This window comes from Dasypus novemcinctus, chromosome 5 (genome assembly GCF_030445035.2).
Source record: "Dasypus novemcinctus isolate mDasNov1 chromosome 5, mDasNov1.1.hap2, whole genome shotgun sequence".
In the NCBI taxonomy this organism is placed as follows: Eukaryota; Metazoa; Chordata; class Mammalia; order Cingulata; family Dasypodidae; genus Dasypus; species Dasypus novemcinctus.
Genome location: NC_080677.1, coordinates 43,533,438 through 43,560,786, shown reverse-complemented (window position 1 = coordinate 43,560,786; position 27,349 = coordinate 43,533,438). Strand labels below are relative to the sequence as shown.

The window sequence follows — 27,349 nt, the reverse complement described above, 5'->3', positions numbered from 1 at the left end:
GTACAAGACACATACGCAGAAAACTGTAAAACGATGCTAAAAGGAATCAATGAACACCTAAATACATGGAGAGACATTCCATGTTCATGGATTAGAAGACTGAATATCATGAAGATGTCAATCCTACCCAAACTGATTTATAGATCCAATGCAATACCAATCAAATTCCAACTGTCTACTTTACAGAAATAGAAAAGGCAATTACCAAATTCCTTTGGAAAGGAAAGTGCACCTACACAGCCAAAAGCAATCTAAAAAAGAAGAGTGACATGGGAGAAATTTCACTATCTGACCTTAAAACTTATTACAAAGCTATAGTGGTCAAAACAGAGTGGTACTGGCATAAAAACAGACACATTGAACAGTGGAATAGAATTGAGAGTCCAGAAATAAACTCTCACCTCTACAGCCAACTGGTTTTTGACAAACCTACCAAGTCCATGGTAAGAGAGCAAAACACTCTCTTCAACAAATGGTGCCAGGAGAATTGGATATCTATAACCAAAAGAAGAAAGAGGACCCCCTATTTCACTCCCTATAAAAAAATCAACTCAAAATCTATCAAAGACCTAAATATAAAAGCCGGAACCATAAAACCTCTAGAAGAAAATGTAGGGAAACATCTTAAAGTCCTTGTGGTAGGTGGTGGTTTCTTGGACCTTATATACAAAGCACACATAATAAAAGGAAAAACAGATAAAGGGGACCTCCTCAAAATTAAACACTTTTGCACCTCACAGAACTTTGTCAAAATGGTGAAAAGGCAGCTGACTCAATGGGAGAAAATATTTGGAAATCACATGTCTGATAAGGGTTTAACATCCATGATATACAAAGAGATGTTACAACTCAACAATAAAATGACAACCCAATTAAAAACTGGGCAAAAGACTTGAATATACATTTGTCCAAAGAAGAAATACAAATGGCAAAAAAATACATGAAAAAAATATTCAACATCACTAATATTAGGGGAATGCAAATCAAAACTGCAATTCGATATCATTTCACACCTATTAGTTGGAGAGAATATGGAGTGATAGGAACACTTATTCACTGTTGTGGGAATGCAGAATGGTACAGTCACTGGGGAGGACTGTTTGGCAGTTCCTAAAGAAGGTAAATATAGATTTTCCATGTGACCTTGCAATACTATTACTGGGTATATACCCAGAAGAATTGAGAGCAGTGACACAAATAGACATCTGAACATCGATGTTCATAGTGGAGTTATTCATGATTGCCAAAAGTTATAAATAACCCTGGTGTCTATCAACTGATGAATGGCTAAACAAACTTGGAGTATTCACATGATGGAATATGATGCAGTTGTAAGGAGAAATGAAGTTGTAAAGCATATGACAACATGGATGAACCTGATGACACTATATTGAGCGAAGTATACTGTATGATTGTGCTACTATGAATTAAATACATTGTATAATATATTATTCCATTTACATAAAATATAAATCAATTTATAAAGAAGAAAAAATATATATGTATTACAATGGAATAGATTTCTATGATGGAGAATATGAAAGATTAACTTGATATTCATTAATGTTTCATATCTAGCATGTTTGTTTTCAATCTCATTAAACCTGTATAATTAAGAATCCAGACTGATACAAATCCTCATGAATGAAATAGAATATTTTAAAAAATCACTGATATAACAAATTAGAAATTTCCATTATAAAGCTCAATATATTTGTTGTCAATACAGAAAAATTCTAACTCCATAGTCAGAATATTACATTCTCTAAAATTCTTTAAAAAATAAATGGCTGTACAAATAAATTTTCCAGTTCAGTTTTAGTCAGACTGGAGTTTAAGGTTAATCAGTATAATCTAAAGAGGATGGGAAGGGAAGAAATGAATACTATGCAGAGCTAATTACACAACAGTCAATGAAAGTAAAATTTCTCATCAAAAGAGTAGTGATAATTACTCAAGCTGTTACAATTAGATTTGGCTGATAGTACCCCGCAGAACAATTGTCGCTGAGGCGGCTTCTCAGATAAAATTACCATATACAAAACAAATTAATGATTTAATATGTATCGATAAATTAGGTTTGTTAAAAAACACTATGTAGCCATCTAAATAAATGAATTTATGATTTCTTTAAAAAAAAGTTAAGGAACTGTAGTCAATGCCAATCTATATAGTAAATTTCATTAGAAACGTTTCAGGTATGTGTGATATAAAACATTGAAATTCAACTTTCAGAAACATAATTTTCTTTCCTCCATGCCTGGCTGAATTGTATCATTATGCTTGTCTTAGACAAATAAAAAAGAGCATGAAAATTACGTCCATTTCTACTACAATACCTGGCTTATATCTTCCCTAACTTATAAAAGGTAAGATAATCATTCAAATACAGAAAATACTACACAGGCACTTTAAAAAGTATTTGTACTAATTTATATTTTACTTTTTTTATTTTTAGGAGGTGCCAGGGATTGAACCCAAGACCTCATACATGGGAAGCAGGCGCTCACCCACTTGAGCTATATCTGCTCCCCTTTGTATTATTTTAATAAAAAAGGAAAGGAAATAAATGAAATTGTGTGAGATAGAAAAAGCGTCAATCTATACTCATTTGAAGAAATAAGAATTTTGTGGAAACATAAACAAGCATCAGTCATACACTTGCTTAATAATGCATTCTGTCTAATACAGTTTCATAATTAAACATCAGTAACCACAGTCTAAACCTGAGTTCCAGGAAGTTGAATTATATTTAAATTGATTATTTCTCATAACCTGGTAAAATGATCACCTTGTTTTATCATTTTGCAATGTATTAAACCCTCACAGGGAAGCACTATATACTCAGAGAGGAAGAGAGACAGTTTTCAGGATGAAATACTAAGGATTTGTAAACCAAGAAAGAAAATTTAATGAGACAATGACCAACTAACCCCCAGGGTGATTCATTTGACTATGAATAACTGGACCTGAACCAAAGGTCTTTCTGCCCTGTCTTGTATTACCATTTAACTAGTGCCTCCCTTAAGGATTATATTAGGAAAGGAAATTAGAGAAATCATGCTTCTTCTGAACTATTGGTTAAAACAGGGTCATTCTCAACAATAGTCCTTTTTTGTCTCCTTAGGAACAGAAAATGCTCCTTAGATCCAGAAAAATCAGACACATTGTATTGAGAGAAAAGGAAGACAACTGCTAACATTAAAGTAAATATAAGCAAATAATTTAGACTTGCCTGGTAGACATTATTATATATGGGCTTTAGGAAGCTCTAAATTTCCCTCTGACGTGTGGGTAGTGCTCCTAATTATACTATATATTAAAGGAAATTTTTAGACCCTAAATAAATTAAAATAGGCTATTATAAATAAATACATGACAAAAATCATAAATTGCAAGTAACCCATAAAGTACAATATGATTGCTTCTGTTAATTTATGGAATACATTCTTTGTCTTATTTCCCTGAGAGCATTTTCATTCCATATTCTCTCCTGTTTTCTTTGCAATGGCAAAAAGCAAACAATTAAAACTTAAATATTCAATGAACAAATATTTAAGAAATTGGCTGCTAGAAGAGAAACACTGGAATGCAAGATCTTTAAACAACGTATACAGAATATAATTTTAATTGAAAGACATTTAAAATGTCTCACTACTGCAGATCAAGAGGACCGGTACAGCATTGGCAAATGTTTAAAATATTACTTCAACCTTTTATGTAACTCAGCATTGGCCACAGAGTACTTTGTGATTAAGAAAATTTGTACTAAAATTTATATAATGAAATATAAATATTTTTATACTACCTGTTTCTCTTATAAAATGTTTGCTTAAAGGATTTCTTGTTGATTTTTAACCTTACAGGTACTCTTCCAACTCACTAATTGAGTCTAATCTGTTTCCCAAAAAGCTGTTGATAACAAAGGGTGCATTTTCCCTTAGAAATAATGCTTTCTATCAACGGGTATCATACTTTTTCCCTTGCCAAAATCTTAAGGGTCATCACACATTCATATTAGGAATATTCACTCATTGTCATGCACATCTCCCCTCACCCAAAGCCTTTTGATAATCATTGTATGTTTTTAAGTAGTTTATTTAAACACATAAAAAAGTTTAACTAGGATACTATAGTTTTTTCCCTAACCTACTGAAATGCCATTTTATTCTGAACTCATTCAACTCAGGTTACAAAACAGTGCTTTCTCCACCTCCCTCTCCAAACTGGCAGAATGTGGCTGCTTTTCTACCTCCTACCTACCGTTACCTTGGTAACTAAAAGGAAGTCTTTCCTAAATCCTCTTCCACCAAACACAAGGTAGTAGGGATGCTGGGGAATTTCCCCTTGGTAACCACATAAGGAGATGTGGGCAGGGTGATACTCTAGTGAGCTTGGAGCTTGTTTTCTGGAATTAAGTCTGTTGCTCATGGGGCAAGATAGCTGCAGAGATTTGCTCCATCAGAGACTCAGGACAGTCAGAAGCAGTGTGGCATATGCCATTAGAAAAGGGTGGTTAGGGATTAAAAACTACTTACAGTGAGCCAAATCTTCCAGACAACAACTTAGTAGTTGCCAGGGAATGAGGATGGAAGAGGGACAAGACTGCAAAGAGACACACAGGAATTTTGTGGTTGATAGAAATGTTTGATAACTTGCTTGTAGTGGTGGTTCCATAATGACACAGTAGTCAAAACTCATTTGGTCCATGGGAAGTAGTTTGTCAACCTTTGTTAAAGTATTTGCTACAACCAAAAGCCAATTAATGCATTAGAATTATCTGTTTTTTATGTATAATCACAGTGAAAAAGTATTAAGTGAGGGGGATGAAAGTATTAAGTGAGATATTCTTGAGTAATTTCATCATTAATCCTCACAGTTTAAAAAAACTAATTTTCTGTCAGATTGGGTTCTATAAATGGCAATCTAGAATCCAGAAGAAATCTATTTAGCCCAATCTTTTCATTTTAAATATAGAGCATCTGAAGCTCAAAATGCTACGGAATGAAAAGAAAAATTGTCAGTATCTAATTTTAACATAAGATACCCAAATAGCCAAAAAATACTTAAGTGGCATAACTTCAGTTTTAAAATGTAAAGCATGGAGATTTATATGAAATTCTTTAAAGGAAAGCCAATGGACTTTACTTAGAATTATACCTTTACATTGAACACATATCAAACGGGGCCTCAAAGTAATCCTTATATCATTCAGCAAAAAGCACTAATTAAGATCAAAATAATCCATAACAATTTTCATCTTACTTTTTGGAGGTAAAGCAATTAAACTGTTAAACATTTCCAAAAACTTTTTTCTCTGATTAGAAAGTACACCTAAGATTTCCAACGAAGAAAATAGGTAATTTTTTTTCAAGCAATACCTGTAAATTCTTCATAGTTACACACTCATATGGCTCAGTGGAAATGCACTGCATTTTTAGGCAGTCCATGGAAACCAGGGAAAAAATGTTTCTTGGAAGCAAAGGCTCAACATGAAAGTTAATGAATTGAATTTGTATGTATACATAAAGGAAAGTTTAAAAACTGGAATAATTTTTAAAACTTGCTGTTTAGAAGCCTTAAACTGATTTTAAGCATAATACAACCCCAAATTACAAAACTTTCAAAAATATTTTAAAATTAGAAAAACATTAACAGTGGGAAAAAATGCCACCATTTCCTGATATACTATTTGTTTCAATTAAAGTGTTTCCACTTTTAATTATGCTTTCACAAATACTACTTGTTTTAAAAAGATATGAAATTGCAAGGGAATGCCCAGCTATTCTTTAGTACCTACAGTGTACTAATTTCATCTTCATCTGTACTAAAAATAAAAATACCAGATACAAGGATTTATACCTTCCTGCATCTTGTCCCTCTGTGCCTACAACCACCAAAGGACTAATGAAGTGTGAGAAAAATTTGTTTCAGCATAGAATTTCAACACCTAATTCCATAGGTTTCTTAAATTTTTTAAAATGGTAGTAGTCCACTCTTTTTCTATATTATTTTACTCTTTCTAAATAAAAATTTTAAAAAAGTAATTGCATTCCCTATTCCCTACATCAGTCCACAAAGTGGCAATAATAAGAAAACAATGTTTTAAAATATTATTTTAAATTTTTGCATCTATTTTAACATATGAAGTAAAAAAAAAAGGAAAGCTTGCAACAGATTCCTTTGGAATTCAGAGGCAAAATTATTTTGGAATTTCTTTTAGTTCTCTCCTTAAGCTTTTACTGAAAATAGCTGGAAAACTGTCTTTCCCATTGAAGGTGTAGATGACTGTGCATTTCAGAAAATGGTGTAGTAGTTTAGGAGACATATCTAAAGAAAGTCTTCAAAGATTTATTTTGGGGATTAACTTCTCACTTATTGTGGGAATGATGGAGCCCTAAATTGTCAACCATTTTATCTTATTACGAATTGTGACTAGAGGTAGTGAGGGTTATGCAGTGTATGTATCCTGAAGATATTAGGTTCTATACCCTACTTTCACAATGAATAACCTCCAGTATTGCCCCTCAAAGCTTCACAGTATTGAGAAAAAGATTCCAACTATGTTCTTTGGGAAGAAAAATATATACTCTGAAATAATAAAATATTTAAATAGGAAAGACAAGACAGAATGCCAGTTTAATTACCAGAGAAAATTGTTTTTCCCATGAGTAATTGTGGACATAAAACTTTTGAACATTTTCTGATCAGTCCCAATGCCTGTGAACTCTGACAAGATCCAAAGCAATATTATGACTCAAATCTAAAATACAGTCCAAAACCAGATTTTGGCTTAACAGAGGCATGGTTACCATTTTTTCTCATTATTCTTATTATTTTCATATTGACAACATGCATTCACCAATTGGGGAAGGGGGTATCTCATAAAATTTTTAAAAATCTCATGGAGTCATTATTGAACAGATATATCATCAAGTTTTTGGTTATAATAGAGACAGAGAAAAATTTCATTTGATGTTTCTTATAATGATTTCTTCAAATTTACCCAAAACTTAACAATTGCAATTCCAAATCTATAGCCTTCTAGTGCTATAAATTCATGCACGAGGTCCCTGGGAGCTAGAGAGTAGACAGGAAATCATGGAGAAGATAAAGCAGAAGGAAAGGGAGCCCATAAATCCATGTATGGCAACCCAGGTTCAACTTTGAACAGCACATGTATAGAATTGCCCTAATCAATACTGCAAAGAATCTGAAAACTAAACTTTGATATAGACCACTGCCCATATCCCAGACTGGTCCTGGTTGCACACATGTAGTGCAGCTCAAATATCACTGCAGAGGCTTGACAATCTAAACTGGCATCAAAACCACAACTTGCAAGAACCAGGAGGGTATTTGTAATCTGAACATAACTGGGTGGATTACCTGTTAAAACAAAACATATTCTTGAGAGGGTTCAACAGGATTTAGAATCTCACATATTCAAAATTTCCAGGATGAAAACAAAAAATCATTTGGCATACAAAAAAACAGGAAAATCTCAACTTTCAAGTGAAAAAAAAAAACAATCAATACACACCAACCTTGAGATGACCTACATGGTAGAATTATCAAAGACTTTCAAGCAGATATAACAATCATATCACAGGAAGCAACAGTGAAACCCTTGAAATGAACAGAACAATAGACATTCTTAGCAAAAGAAATATAAATTATTAAAAAATCAGGAGAAATTTTAGAACTTAAAAATATAAGAACTGAGATATAGGCTGGATAGCTCAATAGGAGAATAAAGCAAGAGAGGAAAAAGTGACTATCAAATTAGACCAATAAAAGCCATCAAATCTAGATAAAAGAAAGAAAATGACTGAAAACAACTGAATAATCCTCAGTGGCCTGAGACAATTAAAAAAAAAAAATCATACATCCTTGTCCTTAAGAGACTCAGAAAAAAATTGGGGGAGAAAGACATCTTTTAGGAAATAATATCTTCCCAAATTTGGTGAGAAGAATAAATTAGCCAATTTAAGAAGTCCAACAAACCCAGAACAGGATAAACTCAAAGAAAATCATGGCCATACAGATCATTAATGAAAGACTTGTGTAGCAGTTTGATATTATTGATGAATTCCAAAAAGAAATATTGGATTATGTTTGTAAACTGATCTTTTCCTCTGGGCATTATTAGATTATAGGTTTACTTGATTAAGTAATTACATAAACCTCTTGAGCCAGTAGGGCATTGAGTCCCCACCGTTTGGTGGGTGGGAACTCACAGATAAAAGGCATGGCAAAGGACAGAGTTAAGTGTTTTTAATGTTGGAGTTTTGATGTTGGAGTTTGATGCTGGTCCTAAACTGGAGGCCCGGGGAGAGAGACAGAGCCATTCATCTGATAGTCTACAGCTGATCTTATGGAGAGAGGCAAAGCCTAGAGAGCCTCATAGTCTACAGCTGACCTTGTGGAGAAAACAGAGGAGCTGAGCCCAGAGGAACCCAAGAAACCTGAACCCCTGCAGATGTCGGCAGCCATCTTGCTCCAACATGTGGAAAGAGACTTTGGTAAGGTAAATAACTTATGCTTTATGGCCTGGTATCTGTTAAGTTCCTACCCCAAATAAATATCCTTTATAAAAACCACCCAATTTCTGGTATTTGGCTTCAGCACCCCTTTGGCTGACTAATACAAGTTGAAAGGAAGAAAATATCTTGAAAGCAGCCAGGGGAAATGACACATTACATACAGGAGGTTAACGGTTTGAATGACTTCAGACTTCTTAATAGAAACCATGGAAATCAGACTACAGTACAACAACATTCTTAAAATACTGATAGACAAAAACTGTCAACCTAGAATTTTATAACCAGTAAGAATATCCTCCAGGAATGAGGGCAAAATAACAAATTTCTCAGATGTGTGAAAACTAAGAGAATTATTTGCCAGCAGACCTGCTATAAAAGAAATTTTATACATAAAAAAAGGAAATTCTTCGGGAAGATGAGAAATGATATAGGAGGAGAACTTGGGAGTTCAGGAATGGAGGCAGAACAACAGAATTAGTAAATATCAGGTAAATATAGATTATTTTTCTCCTAAGTTTGTTAAAATATGAATTACTATGAAAAACAAAACTTAAAATATTGTTGGTGGAATTTCAGGGTACATAGATGTAATACATAGGACAACTATGATAGAAAGGGGGAATAGTAAAGGGACCTATAAGGGTAAGTTTTCTCTATTTTATTTTTAAGTAATAAAATGATAAATTTGAATAGACTGTGAAAGTTTAGATATGTACATTGTGAGAAAGTAACCAATGAAAAACAAACATTTAAAAAATATATAAAAAAGAGGAAGATTATCCCGAATTATCTTTGTGTAGGTGGGTCCAATGTAATCACAGGGCTTTTTTTTTTTTTAATGGAGGCAGGACTATTAGAGATATGATAACAGAGGCAGAGATTGGAATGATGTGCTTTAAATATTGAGGCAGAGACCATGAGCCAAGAAATGCAGGCTGCCTCTAGAATTTGGAGAAGGCAAGGAAATGGATCCTGTCCTAGAACCTTAGAAAAAAACCAGTCCAGTCATCATATTGATTCTAGGTCTTCTGCCCTTCACAACTATAAGATAATTAAGTTATGTTGTTTTTAGCTATTCATTTTGTGGTAATTTGCTACAGCAGCAATAGGAAACTAATAACATCTGTTGCTGTTTGCTGAAAGATTTTTCAGCTATGGTCAGTCAGTTCTTGATGTTCCTCTATATCAAGAGATAACTTACCAAAAACCAAAGAGTGAGCAGCAATAGTTAACATATTTTATATTGTTTGCTCTGATGTGTTTTTATGAAGAAATCTATACTTTCTGAATATCAACAATAAAAAAATTAAATCATAAGACAAAGGAAAGGTTTTTTAATTTTCTAGAAATCTGTAAGCCACAAAGGAATATAAGGTTTTAATCAAATGAAATATTATGATAATAATTTGCACCAAATAGACTAGAGGTCCTTAACTCAGATTGCACCTGAGAATCACCTAAGGAGTTCTGAAAATTCATTTCATTGCCCAAATCAACCCAGAAATATTCTGATATATTCTGGTATGAGATGGGGTCCTTCAGTTGATTTTAATAATAAAACCAGTAATGGGAATCATTAATATAGATACAATCTTTTTCCCTCTAAAATACCATTTTCCATAACCCTTAATTAGTAACAAAACTTTTTTAGGGAAAGTAAAAAGCATTCATAGTTATAATATATAGCAACATAAGCAGGCAACAAAAATAGATTATATAAGATTGTATTTGCTATACTTTCTATTACATTGAAAGATTAAATCCTTCTGAAATAATGATGATGCTAATTGGAATCTTATTTATCTAGCCATACATGGCTGTCTAACTCCTCTAATTGCATGATATGCACATGTGGCAACAATTATGTTACTCGTCTATTTCAAAACCATGTAATAGAACATATTTTTCTATTCTCTATTACTTTACTCTTAAGTTGGATGAAGTTTCAAATATTGTAAGCTTCTTGTCAAGAAAAAATGAAAGCTGCAAATTGTATGCAAAATATTTAAGGAAAGGACTCCCTCATAAAATGTTGACATAATTTATGGAGTTTTATTTAAACATGTTATCTCATAAAAGATGAAAACAAAATATTTATAAAACTGGTATTTTCCCTGGAAAATATCCAAACTGTACATGATTAAGAAGGTTGGACTTATGTGCTCAAACTGCCACAGATGTAATTTCTGTAGTTTGATATAAAAAGGAAAATCTTTTGTAATTTTGTGATTGTTAAGAATTGGAAAAGATATTAAACAAATTAATAGAATAGCTTCAGTGTAACTGTGAGTACAATTTTGTAAAAAACATAATACAAAATTGAAACTTTTAATTTGCTAAGTAAATTGTTTCCTTACTGTTTTGATCTTCACTAAAGTCAATATACAGAAATTCTAATTAATTCTATGAAAAGTAAAAAAAATATGCTTATATGATTGAATACTTTTTTATTTTATATTTTATATATATTACAAGGTTGAAGTATAGGGAAATTATTTTTAAGAATATATTATGTTTAAATTTAAAATTAACTTTTTCTTTGAAAAGTAAAACACTGTATTCTTATAGACCTTTATAAACATACTTACCTTCCACATGAATTTAAAATATATTCATAACCATAATCATTGTCCATTAAAATGTTGTAATAAAATAGGCTGTCTTATTCCATAGTTCTTACCACATCAAATTTTACAGGTGGAAGACTACATACATGATGCTAAACAGGACAAATTGTTGAATTTGTTACTCTCTATCTGACTTATTTGTCAGATTTTCAGTTTCTGGGTATAAACAAAACATATAAGCAGTATTAAATGCACCAAAACAAACAAAAACAACACAAAACTAATGACATGAAATTGATGTTCTCACTGCTAGTAATCCAACTCTTAGTATCAGAGTACATTTTTTCAAAATGACATTCACTTTGTTTAAAAAGGAACACTTTTTTCAACAACAACAAAGTATCATAAATAAATAAATGCAAGGATGTGATACCTGGTATTCTACAACCTATGTGTAATTATTTTCCTCCACACATGCAACAGCCTTTAAGACACTTCTATAATAAGAAGTAGAAATATTTAGAAATATTATAACTAGTAACCTGTCACTTGGCGAAACAACAACAACAACAAAACACTGACTATATCTTTAAATCAAATCTTCCTGTTTTTATAGCAATGTACACAGACTTTTAGTTTTTTTCATATACAATTCATATATCTACACATAAAATTCGAGTTAACCTCTAACAAACAATAGAACTAGTATAACTGGTGTGATGGTTAGGCTATTGTGTCAAGTCGGCCGGGTAATTGTGCCCAGTTTTTCGGTCAAGCAAGCACTAGGCTAACTAATACAAGGGCATTTATGGACTTTAGTCACCACTGACTTTACTGCAGTGGTAAGTCATAGATAGCTGGTTATAATTACATCAGTCACAGAGATTGCCATCAGCAATGAGTGACACTCAACTCAATCAGTTGAATGCCTTAAAAGAGGAAGTGAGTCTAGCATTGAGGGAGAATTTCCCAGCTCGTCTTTGGACAGCCAACATCTCCCAGAACTCATCAAGAATCTTCACTGGACTTTCATCAAAGTTCCTGGTTCCAGCCTGCCTGCAGAACCTGGACTTGTGCATGCCCACCACTGCATGAGAGACTCTGATAAATCTCTTACTATCAACAGATATCCCTTTTTGATTCTGTTTCCCTAGAGAACCCTGACTACTACAACTGGGGTTATCATAAATATTTACTTCCTAAACTGAAACCTAATGTTCAATTTTTGTAAAGGATAGTAAACATTTACCATTCAACAATATGCAAAAACATATGCAATCCATGCTCATTATTTGTTTCATGAAATATCTCTTGGCATTTCAGGGAAATATCAAGGACCAGACTGGGTCTCATCATAAAGGGCTGCAATTCAGAAATATTAGTTATATGGTAAGTTTGCTCTATCAATCATACAAGATCTAGGAAGGACTTTTAATATTCTAATTTTAGCCTATATTTTATTATAGATATCTTCCCACATGCAAAAACACAAAAAGAAAGTATTTTAAAGGAAGTGAGTTCTTCTTTCTCTAATATTTTCATAATTATCAGAAAAGGTTTTAAAGTAATCATTTAGATAGGATACCATAGCCAGTCAAATAAAAATATTTCCCTTTTCAATTTCCTAATGACAGCCAAATTAAAAACAAAATATCATATAATTTGAATTTTTATCAACTACTACAGTCTAGATGGTAAAGTTAGGACTTTCTTTGCTCAGGTATTACCCTCATGCTACCTAATTTACAACTTATATATATTCTATGCAGGTTGCTTTCTGTCCTATTTGTGTACATTTAATTATTCATGGTACAGTAAAATACATACTCAGTCTTTGGATAAATTTCTAAGGGATTTTATGTTCCTGTAACTTGAACATCAATATAATATTTCTGGAATGGGGCTTAATGACGGCATTTATAGTTTTCTATTTATTTTGTACAGAAAAACATTTTATTAGCATTTCAATAATCTATTCTAAATATTGAAATAGAGGAAACCTAGGAAATGAAGTATTTTCCTCAGCTCTTTTCAAGTCTAATTTCTGCTTATTGAAGGTATTTTTTAATAGTCTATGTACTTAATTTTTCTGTTATCCTTAGAGGTTCCAAAGTCATCATCCAACAAACAGCAAGTATCAATGATGTGTACAGCACAATTAAAGATGTCATGCTCTAGAGACATCTAGATTCTATAGAAAGGGCAGACAACCCCAGGAAATCAACACCCCATCTGTGGGCCTTACCTTGGAATATATGATAATCTATTTCCCCAATGTATCAGAGTTAGACTCATTTATAATTTTCCCATGCATCATTTTTCTGCCCCTTTTATTTGAACCTAAAGTTAGCACTATACCTACTAAACACATGTCCCAGAGACTTAAATCTTCTGGCTGTTCATTTGCCAGTTGATCCCTGAATCTCAACAGAGTTGCAGCTAACACTTACTCTCCAGTTCATCAGACTTACCCATGACAACTAACAAAAGGATAATGATGGACAATTCCCATCCTAAAAAACAGAGGTTATCTACCATTGTAAGCAAGATAGTTCCATTCATCTGCCCCACAGATTCTAAGCCCCCTCTCAAATGGAAGCAGAGTGGGCATCACCATACCCAAATCCTCAAGATTGAGAAAGGAGCAAACGTAAGGCAGGAATGCAAATATGGACTAAACTAGACTTATTCTAGTAATGGAAGAACTTGTAACACTGATATAAAGACAGTGATCAACAGAGGTTATGAGGGAGGGAGAGAGAAGTATATGTGTAACATGGGGCATTTTGGGGATGCTGACATTTTCTGCATGATATTGCAATGACAGATACAAGTCATTATGCATTTTGCCAAAACCTATAAAATTGTGTGGTGCAAACTGTAAGTCATAATGTAAAACCATAGATCAATACTTCAATATGTGTGTAATCAATTGTAAAAAAATGTGCAACACTAATGAAAGATGTTGTTAATGGGGGAAAGTGTGGGAAAAGGAGGGTGTGGGATATACCAGAATCCCCTTCATTTTCTATGTAACATTTATGTAAGCTAAAACTTCTTCCTAAATAAAGAAAAAATAACCCAATAATAAAAATATAAACAAAAATTAAGAAAAACATTTAAGGTTTAACATAAAGAGAAATGAGTGAAACTTGATAAACCCATGCATGATTCCGTAGTTTTGAGGAGATGTGGGATGGATAGGAATTAAATAATTCCTTAGGAAGGGGGGACCTGAAGGAAGAAGAGACATGACCTTGATAAGATGGAGAGGAAAATCTCCTTTACAGAAACAAAAGCTGGAAGAGAATAAGGATGAGTCTGGAGGTTGATTTGGTGGAAAAAAAATAGTTATACTGGTAATTAATGAGCTATCCTTAAATGCTGGGAAGTACTTGAGGTGGTTTGGAGCTGTAAGTACCCCAGAAAGCACGTTCTTAAACTTAATCCATTCCTGTGTATATGAACTCATTGTAAGTAGGACCTATTAAGGTATAACCCACCTCAATCAGGATGGGTCTTAATCCTATTACTGGAGTTCCCTTTAATAAGCAGAATGAAATTCAGAGAGAGAGAGAAAAGTCACAGAAGGAGCAGCCAGAAGCTGAACATTAATGGAACCTGAAAGAGAAGGGAAAGACTAGGAGATGCTGCCATGTGTCTTGCCATGTGACAAGCTAAGGACCAAGGATCACCAGCAGCCAAGCCCAAAATGACACAGTGTTGGGAGAGAAAGCATTACCTTGATTTGGATTTTCTTTTAGTTGCAAACCATAAGCCATTAAATTCCCATTGTTTAAAGCCAAACCATTGCATGGCATTTGCTTTGGCAGCCAAGGAAACCAAAATAGCACTAATAGTAAAGAAGAATATTTTAGGTATTTTAGGCTATAAAACGACCTAGTTTGGGGTCTTAGACAAATGAGGATCTGAATCAGCGTTAGGACTAGATGTATGAATTTGGCCAAAATCATTATTTCAATCTCTAAGCAGTCTACTTAGTTTTGTGCTATTTTGTGCTATTTTACAGGCAGGACAACTATATGGTATAAGACAAAGAGATGACAAGGCAAGGGACTACTGTTAATAGAGTAGTATTAAAGTGAATCGTTCAGTGATAAAGATAGCAGTGTGGTTTCAAAATCATAGTCACTGATTAAAATAGTTATATATTATTTGAAAAGAACACACACAAATATATTTCAGTCAATGTACCACATGGTATTGTAGCTGTTAATAATAATACAGGTTTACATAGCAGATAGACTGGGGTTTGTATTCTGCCTCTGTATCTGCATGTGATCTTGGGCAAGTTATAGAAACTATTGGGAAGCAGGCTTGGCCCAGTGGTTAGGGCATCCGTCTACCACATGGGAGGTCCGAGGTTCAAACCCCGGGCCTCCTTGACCAGTGTGGAGCTGGCCCATGTGCAGTGCTGATGCGCACAAGGAGTGCCCTGCCTACGCAGGGGTGTCCCCCGCGTAGGGGAGCCCCAACACACAAGGAGTGCGCCCTGTAAGGAAAGCCACCCAGTGCGAAAGTGCAGCCTGCCCAGGAATGGTGCTGCCCACATGGAGAGCTGACACAACAAGATGACACAACATAAAGAAACACAGAATCCCGTGCCACTGACAATAAAAGAAGCGGACAAAGAAGACGCAGCAAATAGACACAGAGAACAGACAATGTGGGGGGAAGGGGGAGAAGTAAATAAATAAATAAATCTTAAAAAAAAAAAAAAGAAACTATGTGTGCTTCAGTCTTAATCATTTGTAAAATGGTGACAAACCCTCTGATAGCGTAATTTTAGATAATGAACCCAAAGACTTGAGTGTCAGAATACAGTAGGACCTCATAAGTAATAATAATTTTCATCATGTAACCATCATCTGCCCATCTTTTCAAAAACAGAATAATCTATATTAAACTGTATTTAATTTATGTAAAGTCCTTTTAAAAGAAATTGACACATTTTATAAAAATATGAAGACTATCATTGTAATTATGTCATCTTTCTAATTTGAATGTACTTTTTAAGTAATAATTAACATACAGCCTGTCTTTACATTCTTCACAAGTTCACTTACAAGTTTCAAGATGTAAAGGACAATTATTTCTACTCTTTGAACAAAAATAACCAAAAATAAAAGTAAAGAAACAAAGGAAAAAGAAAGGAGATAATTCAAATGCAGGTTGAGTGACTGACCCCCATGCAAACCCCAGCATATTACAATATCATTTAGCTCTTTAGAGGCCCTGGTTGATTTTTCAATTACATTAAAAAATCTTAGGTAGATTTCAACATTTTCAGTTTCTTCTCTTTGGCTGATATAGGTCATAAAGACTAGAGTAAATCTTACCAAGAGTGTGGCTAAGACAATCTCCCTAATCTCACTAGCAACCAGTAAATTGAGGGAAGATATGTCCTAATGGTGAATAAAGCCACGAGAAATGTAGAAACCTCAGGCCTCTCAGAACTGAGTTACACACAGGAAAGCCATTTTGCTATGTTCTGATGTTATTTAATATTTTCAGAGCTAAGAAGTAAACAAGGAAAATTCAGAATGTACATTAACTTATACCCAGACTACAATATTTTCTGTAAAATTGCAGCTGCATATTTACCATCTGGCAAGTGGGAAGCGTTAGCAAACAAGCATCTAGATATCTGAGCAAAAAGTTACCACATACCCACATGCATGGAAAATGTGAATCAGCAACAAAGCCAAAGGCATAAATCCTGAGAAAAGATGAATATTCATCCTGTTGCCAGTACCACACAGGTTGAATTAAACATGAATGCAAACAACCGTAACAATTCATATTGATATTCTGCCTGACAGCAACATCAAAGATCAAATATAACATCTTCTAAGCTAAATCAAGAATATGTAGTTAGTGTAAAGAAACCAGCCTAAGACTAGCAGTCATCACAGAGGAATAGCTCTTCAGAATGGAAGGAACATTGTACAAGAACAGAACACAATGTATTATATAGAAACCCAAGTGAAACTGTCCAAGATTAAGAGCAAATTTGGAAAACCCTTTGCAAAAAATTATAATTGCTTTAGCTTGTCAAATCTGAATATGTTGATTTCCATCTTTCTCTTTCTTGATTATCTTATAAAGTATATGTATCTACTTTAAAACCATTCCATATTAAATATCAGGAGACCTTCTACAGATGGTAAATATGTATTTCAAAATCTCTCATAAATGATTCTTTGGTTCACTTTAGTCAATCAAAACCTAATTAAAAACCAAGTAAATTCAAAATGGAAGGTTAGCCTTTCAAACATGAAGCTAAAATGAAAAAGTTCACAGAAAGGTATAAATGTCAAAGCAGCTTGCAGACACATATACCAGATGCTTATCTGCTAGCAAGTGCATAGATCCTCACCATGTCTGTTTAATTGTGCCAATGTTTCATATCAAATTGTCTAGGCAGGGCTAAGCTAGAATCCTATTTTAAATTGTTGACTTTTAATGAAAAACACCTCTCACTTGGAATAGTGCTTTAAATAAGGTATTATGCAGAACAATTGAGACTTGAAGCTATTTGAGACAATGGGAAAAAAGAACTAAGTTCACTGCAGCTTGGATTACTGTTTACAAAATGAATCAACTAACTATAATTAAACAATAAGCATGCCTCAGATTTTTCTATTTGGCTTTTATTTGGATTTTTCTATTTGGATAACTGGCAATAAAAAGGTATCTTCCAAAAAACAAGGCCTGATCATGCTGTTCCCCTACATAAAAACTTGCAAAGGCCTTCTCTTTCTTTAGAAATGGCAAATTTTACCATGGCTTTTACAGCCAATTTCATCTGGCAATCTCATAGCCTAGAACAGAGGTTTTACCAAAACTTTCAAGATTAAGGACCCTTTTTAACTTCAGAATTGTTCATGGACTATACCACCCAGCATGATTATAGTTGAATTTTCAATATGTATCAGTTGAACAATTCATAATAATTATTAATTTAGTAAAGTCTTTATTCTATCAATTATAATATCCACATATATTGAAAATAAGATTTATAATTACTAATTGTCTATAGAAAATGCTAAGAGAAAAACAGATTTAAAAACCCTTGTAATGGTTTTGTGGCTCATGGTTTAAGAAACACTCCTATTGTGAAAAGAGTAAGGAGTTAGGGATTTTCTGGGGACCACCTATATTTTTGCTATTTTATCCCCACTGCCCAGCACTGCTTGGCAAAGAGAATGTGGTCAATACTTACTTGCTCAAAGGATGAAGAACTAGCTAAAACCAGGGTTCCAGTACTAGTTCCCAGGCCTTAAGGTTTTGAATTGGTTGCATCCTCTGTGTTCCTTGCCCCACTCCCCACCCCCAAGGTATGTACAAGACTCCCTCTCTCTTCAACCCTCTGCCTAAATGCCACTTTCTCAATGAGGTAAACTCCCAGCTGTGATTTTCAACTCCCCCTTACTTTGATCCACTTAATTTTCCCCATTAGTACTTGACACTTTCTATCATTCTCAAACTCACTATACAATTTCTTTTATATTAGTTTTACTGTCTCCCACCCACTAGAATGCAAGCTCCATAGTAAAGAGATTTTGTGCAACTTGTTCACAGATGGATTTCAAGTTTCTACAACAAGGTCCACATAGTAAATATATTTTTTTTAACATAATAAACTTTATTTTTAAAGAGTTTTAGATTATAGAAAGCTTACTTCAAAAGTATAAGTGGGAAGCAGATGTGACTCGAGTGATTAGGCTCCCATCTATCATATGGGAGGTCCGAGGTTCAATCCCGGGGCCTCCTGGTGAAAGTAAGCTGGCGCAAGTGGAGAGCTGCCACATCAAGATGACACAACAAAAAGAGACACAGAGAAGATACAATAATGGACACAGCAAACCAGGCAGCTGAGGTGGCACAAGAAATTGAGCACCTCTCTCCCACTCCAGAAGGTCCCAGGATCGGTTCCCAGTGCCACCTAAAGAGAAGACAAGCACACAGAGAAGACCACACAGCAAATGGACACAGAGAGCAGACAATAGTGGCGGGGAGGGAGGGGGGGAGAAGAGGCTATAAATAAATCTTTAAAAAAAAAAGTATAAGGAATTCCCACATACTCCACTCCTTCTCTTTACCCTATCTTCCCCAATTAATAACATCTTACAATTTTTTACAATTGATAAGTAAATACTGAAGCATTGCTACTAACCAAGGTCTATAGTTTACATTGTGGTTTATGTTTAATTCCAATGCCCTATGTTCCTCCCTTAAGAATCTCGGGTAACCACTATCTTTAAAACAATGTTACATATTTTCCCATTATTACAATATTAATAAGTTTACTTTGTCCATGGTTGCATTGATTTTCATTGGCATTTTACTGAATTATAGCTCAATTGGTGGTTAACTGTCATTTTGTCAATATCTCCATTTATTTAGGTGTGAATTCCTCTCAGTAATATTTTATAGTTCTAAGGTTAGAGATCTTCAACATTTCTTTAAATTTTATATTCTTAAGTATTTGTTTTATCATACTACTGTAAAAGTGATTTTTAAACTTTCATTTCCAATTTTTTGTTGTTAAAATATAAAAATAAAATTGATTTTTCAACATAGACCTTACATTTAAAGAAATATAAAATTCTTCCAAAGTAATTTAACTATGGGACTTTTTAATTAAATATTTATTAAAAATTTGTGGAACTAATATTCTACATAGTACATGTAGAAGCAGTTGCTTCACTTCTAAAGTAAATCTGCTTCAACTGAACAACTCTACATTTATCATTTGTGATACATTAATGTACTCAACCACACAGTACCCCACAGATTAAAAACTACAAACTTAATAATAATAATTCCACTATATTTTAATTTGCTGCTCATATAAGCTTAGGAAGAAATTGAATAAGCATGCAAGTATAAATGCCATAAACACAAAAGGGGTTAAATATCAGTCTTGTTTTTAAAAAAAAAACAGCCTTCATAAATCAGATGAAACCACACAGCTTTTGTACAGGCAGAACAAAATACCTCAGGGCACCTCTGTAAGAGACAGGGATCAGTTTAGTTTTCACATGAAGTTAACATAAAGCAGGGAGGAAAAAATATTAATTAATGTAACCTGGCAGCCTACTGCCTCAGTCTCCCACTCCTGGGTTAAGCAGGAACAAAGAAAACCAGCTTAAGCCAGTCCTACAGCTGGTAAAAAGGATGCACAAGAAAGAGCTAAGTCAATAAATTCAGCACGAAATTCCATTCCTTATTTGGCAAAAGGAGCAGGTAAAAGCCAAAATGGTTGGAATATGATGAGGGAAACTGTTAATCAAAAACCGGGAACTTGCGCTGGAAAGTTAGACCTCTTGGATAGGCTGTGAACTCTGAAGTATCTGATCTATGGAGAAACAAAGAAAGGGCTTGTGTGCTAGGCTTAGGGGTATAAATTGTGTCATTTTCCTTTATTCAGGTGCCAGCCATGTTTTCTGGCTAAAAAAAATTCTTTTCCACAATCAGGTGAGCCTTATTTCCTTTAGAAGAAGATTTCTTTCTTACAAGCTCTGCATTGTGTGTTCATCTACTATGTGTGTCACTTCAGCAAGATTCTCTCTCCCATCTCTCTTCAGGAATCCAGAACTTTCTTTACTCCTTCACCCACCACCTCTTCTCCTTCAACCAAATTGTGGGTGATGCCTGATTTCACTGAAATTGAAAAATAACAAGTGAAATATATTTATGAATCTATGATAACATTTTACCAGGATCAGCATTTTACCCCTCAATTTGGTTAAAAATCTTTTAACCATGTCATGTCAGTAACATGTCATAAAGCTGCAATCTATCAACACAATGGGTACTACATGTATCAGAAAAGAGAAAACTTACAGAAAATATTTCTCTACTGAAAAAATCTTTATGACAAAGAAAGCTAATTTAGGATTTACTTCCTGTACCATTTTTTATTTTGCTGGGTTGTTTCCATGACTAATTTATAAAATTAAATCAATTAGTTGCACGAGTATAAAGGATACTTTGAGTTAAGGATCAAGGTAAAGATTATCTAAAATAAAGATGTCCAGACTGAATAGTAGTTAGTAAGTTAATAGTCTGATCTACCATAATAGTCTGAAACTTGTAAAACTCTGAAATTATGCTCTGGTGAATTTTAAAAGTTTTTTTTTTCTTGGTATTAACATACATAAAGATTACCAAAGGATGTTGTTGGGGAGATGGCACCTCAGAACCAGTCGGATGAGGGGGTGGAATGGTGACTTTTCAGGTAATTTTGATAGGTTCCAGTACCACCACCATTATTGCTTCACCTCTGATAAGAATCATGGAGGTGTTTTTGTTTTTTTTTTAAGCATGCAAAACACTATTTACAATAGTCTTTATAATATGCTATTAGGAACCCAGCCCAAAACAAAGTAAGCTACACAATGACGCCTGGAAGCAGAGATAATTAAGATAAGCAGATAATTAAGGAGAGCAGTATTAGAGAAATGGTATTGTATCTCCCTAGGACCCTCTGGAATGTATCCCATCAAGCCATTTCTGGCAGTGAAACAGAACAAGTAGCTAAGAAATATTCTTCCTTGAACCAAAGTATTAACATAGAGATTTTGTTTTCTAACAGGGTAAACATTTAAACTAATTTAAGCTTTTACTCTACCTCTCTCTAAGGAGAGCCTGTCTCTTTCCAGTCTCATCCGCAGCTTATGAAGGTAACCAGGCCAGGAAACAATCTCTCTAGGTCTTGATGATGCCACAGACAGTGCCAGTTCTAATTACACTGAGAGGGGCACCTCCCAGAGGAATAGGGAAGGGTCACAGACTCCTACCTTTAGAATGGTGCTGAGCAAATGCTGTGGCATGCTCAGCATCAAATTAGCCAGGAAGGGTTTGATGAAGTATAGGAACTGGTCAAGCAACCTTAATATCTTCCTTCCCACCAATCTGGGGCCAGCCATAGATTCCGCATTATAAAAAACTTCTTCCCTTTGATATGAATTTTATCAGGGAATCTCTGCAGCTTCTGCTCTCCAAGCCCTCTCCCCTTCAACCCCCAACCAAATCCCCACCCATGCACAGTAATTCTTGCCAGTCTACAGATCAGACTTTTTCCTTCAACTACATTTCTTACCCTTCATCCATCTGGAGGAACTAAACATAAATACTGTTTCTTGGTTTACAAAGCCATCCATGCCCAGAATTCCTGTGAATCATCTGTGTCCCACATCCCAAGCCAAGTAGCATCCCATCCCCAACTAGCCTAAGTGAGGAAACTAGACCATAAAATAATAAACTGCCAGTCAGAAAAACTGAATAAAAAGTAATGAGAATAATATTTATGCTTGGAAGAACACATCAAATAAAAGGGTAGTGATGAGTGAGCAAGAAAAGAATATCTTCTGAAAAGACACTTATTTTCCAACAAACTCTCTCAATCTTTTCCTTGTGTTCTATAATAGAATAATACTTAACACTATTTAACCTGGGGTTTAGAGCAGGGAGAGAGACAGAGTCATTTGACGATAGTCTACAGCTGGCCTTGTGGAGAGAGGCAAAGCCTAAAGAGCCTCACAGTCTACAGCTGACCTTGTGGAGAAGCCAGAGAGAGGAGCTGAGCCCAGAGGAACCCAGGAAGCCTGAACCCTGGCAGACGTCGGCAGCCATCTTGCTCCAACATGTGGCAAAAGACTGGTGAGGGAAGTAACTTATGCTTTAAGGCCTGGTAAGCTTCTACCCCAAATAAATACCCTTCATAAAAACCAACCAATTTCTGGTATTTTGCATCAGCACCCCTTGGCTGACTGGTACACTTGGCCAGGCTATAGTCTCTAGTTATTTAATCAAACAGTAATCTAAGTGCTGCTGTGAAGCAATTCTGTAGTTATTATCTACAATCAGCTGACTTGAGGCAAAGGAGATCACTCTCATAAATGTGAGTCAGCCTCTTCCAATCAGTTGAAAGCCTTAAGAACAAAAACTGAGGTTCCTAGAGAAGAAGAAATTACATTTCCAGACTTCAGCATGAAAATTCTTCCTGAGTTTCCAACCTACCAACATTCCCTACAAATTTTGGACTTGCCAGCCCTAGGACCACATAAGCCAATACCTTAAAATAAATTTCTTAATATGCACACACATATATCCTATTGGTCCTGTTTCTCTGGAGAAAACTGATTGAAAAAGTGACAAGTACTATTTCTCAAAATGTTATATAAGAACAAAAAAAATTTTCAAGTTCTCTTTAAAAAAAAGTAGGGCACATTTTTTAGGTATTCTGAACCAATTAACATGAAAACATAAAAAGTTATTTTCATGTCTGTCAAGGACAGTGAAGGGTCTGAGACTTTACCCTACCAGCAAGTTGACAAGTTAGCCTATCACAATTTCATGGATGCTGGCCGAATATATGGAATTTCTGGGTCAGAAACAAAAGAATTCACTACTTACAGCACGGCAGGCAGCATGGGCTTCATTTTCTCATCTGTTCCCCTTGTTTCCAAATCTCATGTGGGTGACACTAAGAAGTTCTAGATGGTACGGTACATGCGGTAGGTTTGTGTTATATTTAAGTATCTGCAAGAGTATGAAACCTCAATCTTTTAAAAGAGGCTGCAAGGAATCCTGCCTAACCTTTGCTCTGGAGGGAAACATTATCTTTATTTTATTAGATAGCAAATAAATATACCTTCTTATCCAGAGAAAGACACTATATCTTTCAAGATTGTTCTTTATACAAATATCTATGAAGTAATAGTCCATAACAAAGGCAGTCAACAGAGCTCACATAAGATGTGCAGAAATATGAGAATCATCTCACAAAAATGACATATCAATTCTATAACAATGAACCTATTTTTTTTTTTAGGCACCAGGGATTGAACCCAGGACCTTGTACATGGGAACCAGGCATTCAGCCAACTGAGCTAAACCCATTTGCCTCAGTGAACCTATTTTAACAATATTTACTAATCTGATTATCTCATTTGCTTCTACAAAAATAGTTATTATATTCCATTTAAAGGTGGTATTATGCATTTCCAGACTCTATTTTAAGAGTCTTCCATGTTGCCAACTGATGTTAAATGAAAAGTAATATAAACTAATTGGATTTTTAGAATAAATCAGCACACTGAAGTAAAAGTTCACTAAATGTAACACTGCTTTCATATTTTGTATATGTGTGAATATATGTATATTTATACCTGTGTATGCACATATATGTATATATACATATATGTAATACATATGTAAAATATATTTTTTAACTGAAGAAAGTGCTTCTACTTTAGACTCACTGAGAATGTCAGGTGATCATGGTGGTCCATTTAAAATTTAAATACATCTCGGACATTTATTAATTTATGTATGGGAAATTACATAAGTTTCTGGGCATAGATTCCTCACCGTATATGGTAGAGTTATCACTACCCACTTCATAGGACTGTTTTGAAGTTTTGATGAGAGAGCATATGAAAGCGTGTGGCACAGAACTGCTACGAATTGATTTTAACAAATGCTCTTCATTTAGCAGCTTCACTTAACTAGGTATGTGCAAAAGAAGAAAATATGATATACCTCAGAGTTAATGGGTTATCTTAAGCTAGGACGACAGAAGAAATGCTGTAGATGCTGACACAAGTGCATTCATGGCAAACATAGTAGTGTTTTCCAAATAGTGTAGCTGACTGAATTTCTGAGATTTAGAGTCACAAACTTGAGTGTTTCTGCAGTGACTCTGGTTTCAGGCTCCAGAACTCCAGAATTCAGTCATAGCCAAAATGAGGTGGCAAGGTCTATTCCCATCATATAAAACTTTTTGTCTCACAGAAGCAGTAATCATTGTTTCATTTTCCTTGAAGAGCAAAGAGAGCAAAGCCACCTAAATTACTTTTAGGGATTTGCTCCTATTTCCATAGCAATACATCTTCTTATAACCTATAATGACATATATTGTTTTAATGAACAGAATAAGCACGTCTTGTTGATTACGCAAATGCTGACAATCATGTTTTAGTGAAATATAACAGGCACTTTGTTCATCTGACAACGTAGTTGGGAAACCCCTTTGAAAAAGTAAAAACCTACCCAACCCAGGTCAAACATAAGGTAAACATGATGTGACACACCTACATCATGAATAAGCTATTGTGAATTTGAAGAAAGCTTGAGGGCACAGAAAGGAAAATCTAGTTATGAAACTAAATCACACACCTGGGAATAACAGAGGCTACTACTGTTGGGGTGTGGGTATTGGTAGGGACTAGGCTGCTTGGTGGTAGAAGCCTAACCAATGTGTATATGCTTTCATTTAAAAATCATGTGAATACACTGTCTCTCAAAAAACTAAATAAAAAAGGGAAACACACCGACATCCCTAGCATTATCTAATATGAAAAAAAAAATCAAGTTACAATTCAGGAAAGCTTATCTCCTTCACTCTTTTAGACATCAGGTTAAGAATATTCTATTTGCTATTAAAAAGTTAGCATTTTTCAATAGATTTTTTACTAATGTACAGTATTTCCTTTCATAATGTCCGAAGACTTTATGCTTTTTCAATCCAAAAGAGCATCACAGTATAAAAAATGTCCCAATAAAATGCAATTAAAAAGTATAGCATTTAACTGATGCTCTTAGGTCTTCTAGTGATTTTATCAACAATCACAAAAGTCATTTTTATGATTATTAAAAAATTCTCCTGTATCACATTTTCATGTAGAAATGCATCAAACCATAAATTAGCTTCTTTTAAAACTCAGTAAAGATTTGTCTCTCACTTGATGAAGTGTTTTTGCAGTGCGTAGAGAAATCAGTATAGCAGATTCACTAATGGTGTGTTTAGTTCCAGAATTATGTGAATTTCATTGATGCAAGCCATTGATTTATCTGACATTCAACTTAATTTTTTCAAAGACCATCATCTTAAGATCTGTAAATTTCCAAAGGCAGTAGTAGCAACTAGCTTTTCTTCTATAGACATTTTCTGTTTCTAATACTTCACATGAGGACATATGCAAGGAATAAATTGACTAGGTTTGCATACTCACTAAGAGACTTCTTAAAGTGATTCAAATTCATACTTCAGCAAAATTATAAATTGTTAAATATTATGGATCTTGAACAGCATTCTCTTACACTAGAAATTGGCAATAATAAATCTAAAAAACTCAAATTCAGATAGTATTTAAAATGTTATTTTTTACATCAAGGACATTATTTCATAACAATAATAGCTACCATTTACAATGAAAAGCTAGAAATACTATATTCATGATCTAAATTAAATATTTTCTGCAGTGCATCCAAATTCCTACAAATTCTAAACATTAGGCAAATGTAAAAAGATTCTACATGTAGAAATTAAATGAAAAATGTAAGGTGCTGCCTAATTTGAGTTCTAGGCACCACAGAATTAATCAATTGATAGCCACCTTAGGTTATTTTAAGATATTTTATCAGTCAATAAAATTGTTTGGCAAAAAATTCAAAATAAAATTGCAAGATTTTTTTTGAAAATGTATGTAGCATGAACATTTAAATGCCTAGTATTGTGAAAGACTAATAAATTGGCATATCATCAATCCCCTTAAGCAACAATGCAAGCCACAAAGACAATGAATGTTTGCAAGATAATGTGAAAAAGCATGTAGAAACCTGAAACTGAAACATCCAGTACCCACATATCAAATAATGTTTTTGCTTAACATTCGTCAAGGCAAGGTTAGTGCTGAAAATCCAAAAAGAGTCTTATTCTTGGTGATTCATTTCTGCTCTTTTATTCCTACATGCTTTTCTAGCAATAGTCTTGTACAAATTATATCCAATAATGCAGACAAATAATTTCAACACACATATAAATACATTTAGACATCAAGTTTGTTGCAAGGTTAATGAATTAAAATGATCATTTTACATATTTAAGCTGAAAAAAGAGGAGTTTGAAACACACATTCTACATTCATGTAGAATGAGTGCCCCCAAAAGAAGAATTTCTAATAACAAAGGAAACAAATCAATTTTCCCTGCAAAAAGAAATGTTAAAATCAAATATGAATGACCCAAAATAAAAGTGAGTAAAACCTAGATTGCTTGAATTTCTTTTTTAAAAATAAAGAAAATTTCAAGATCCTAGACTATACTGCTTAGAGGAAAACTTTACAATAGGAATAAGCTGAATCATTAATATGCAAAATAGAAAAAGAGAATACAGTTATTGTTGCTGCCTCCCTTCACCCC

The 27,349-nt window shown here is 34.0% G+C and overlaps 1 protein-coding gene across 10 annotated transcripts in view; it reads right to left on the bottom strand.

Annotated features, from left to right (window-relative positions):
* Positions 1-27,349, bottom strand: part of CRPPA (CDP-L-ribitol pyrophosphorylase A) — a 393,039-nt gene that overhangs the window by 131,741 nt on the left and 233,949 nt on the right. The window contains exon 10 of one of the 10 annotated variants that reach the window (XR_011648803.1): positions 20,657-20,803. The exons of 7 other annotated variants lie outside the window; for them this stretch is intronic. Coding sequence is in view for 2 of the 3 variants with exons in the window: in XM_058296918.2 (XP_058152901.2) it covers positions 23,591-23,686 (96 nt within the window). In the remaining variant the exon portion in view is untranslated. Of the gene's footprint in view, positions 1-19,959; positions 20,804-23,450; positions 23,687-27,349 lie in introns of those variants that run through there. 2 more of the 10 variants (XM_012528791.4, XM_058296918.2) reach the window with 2 other exon arrangements.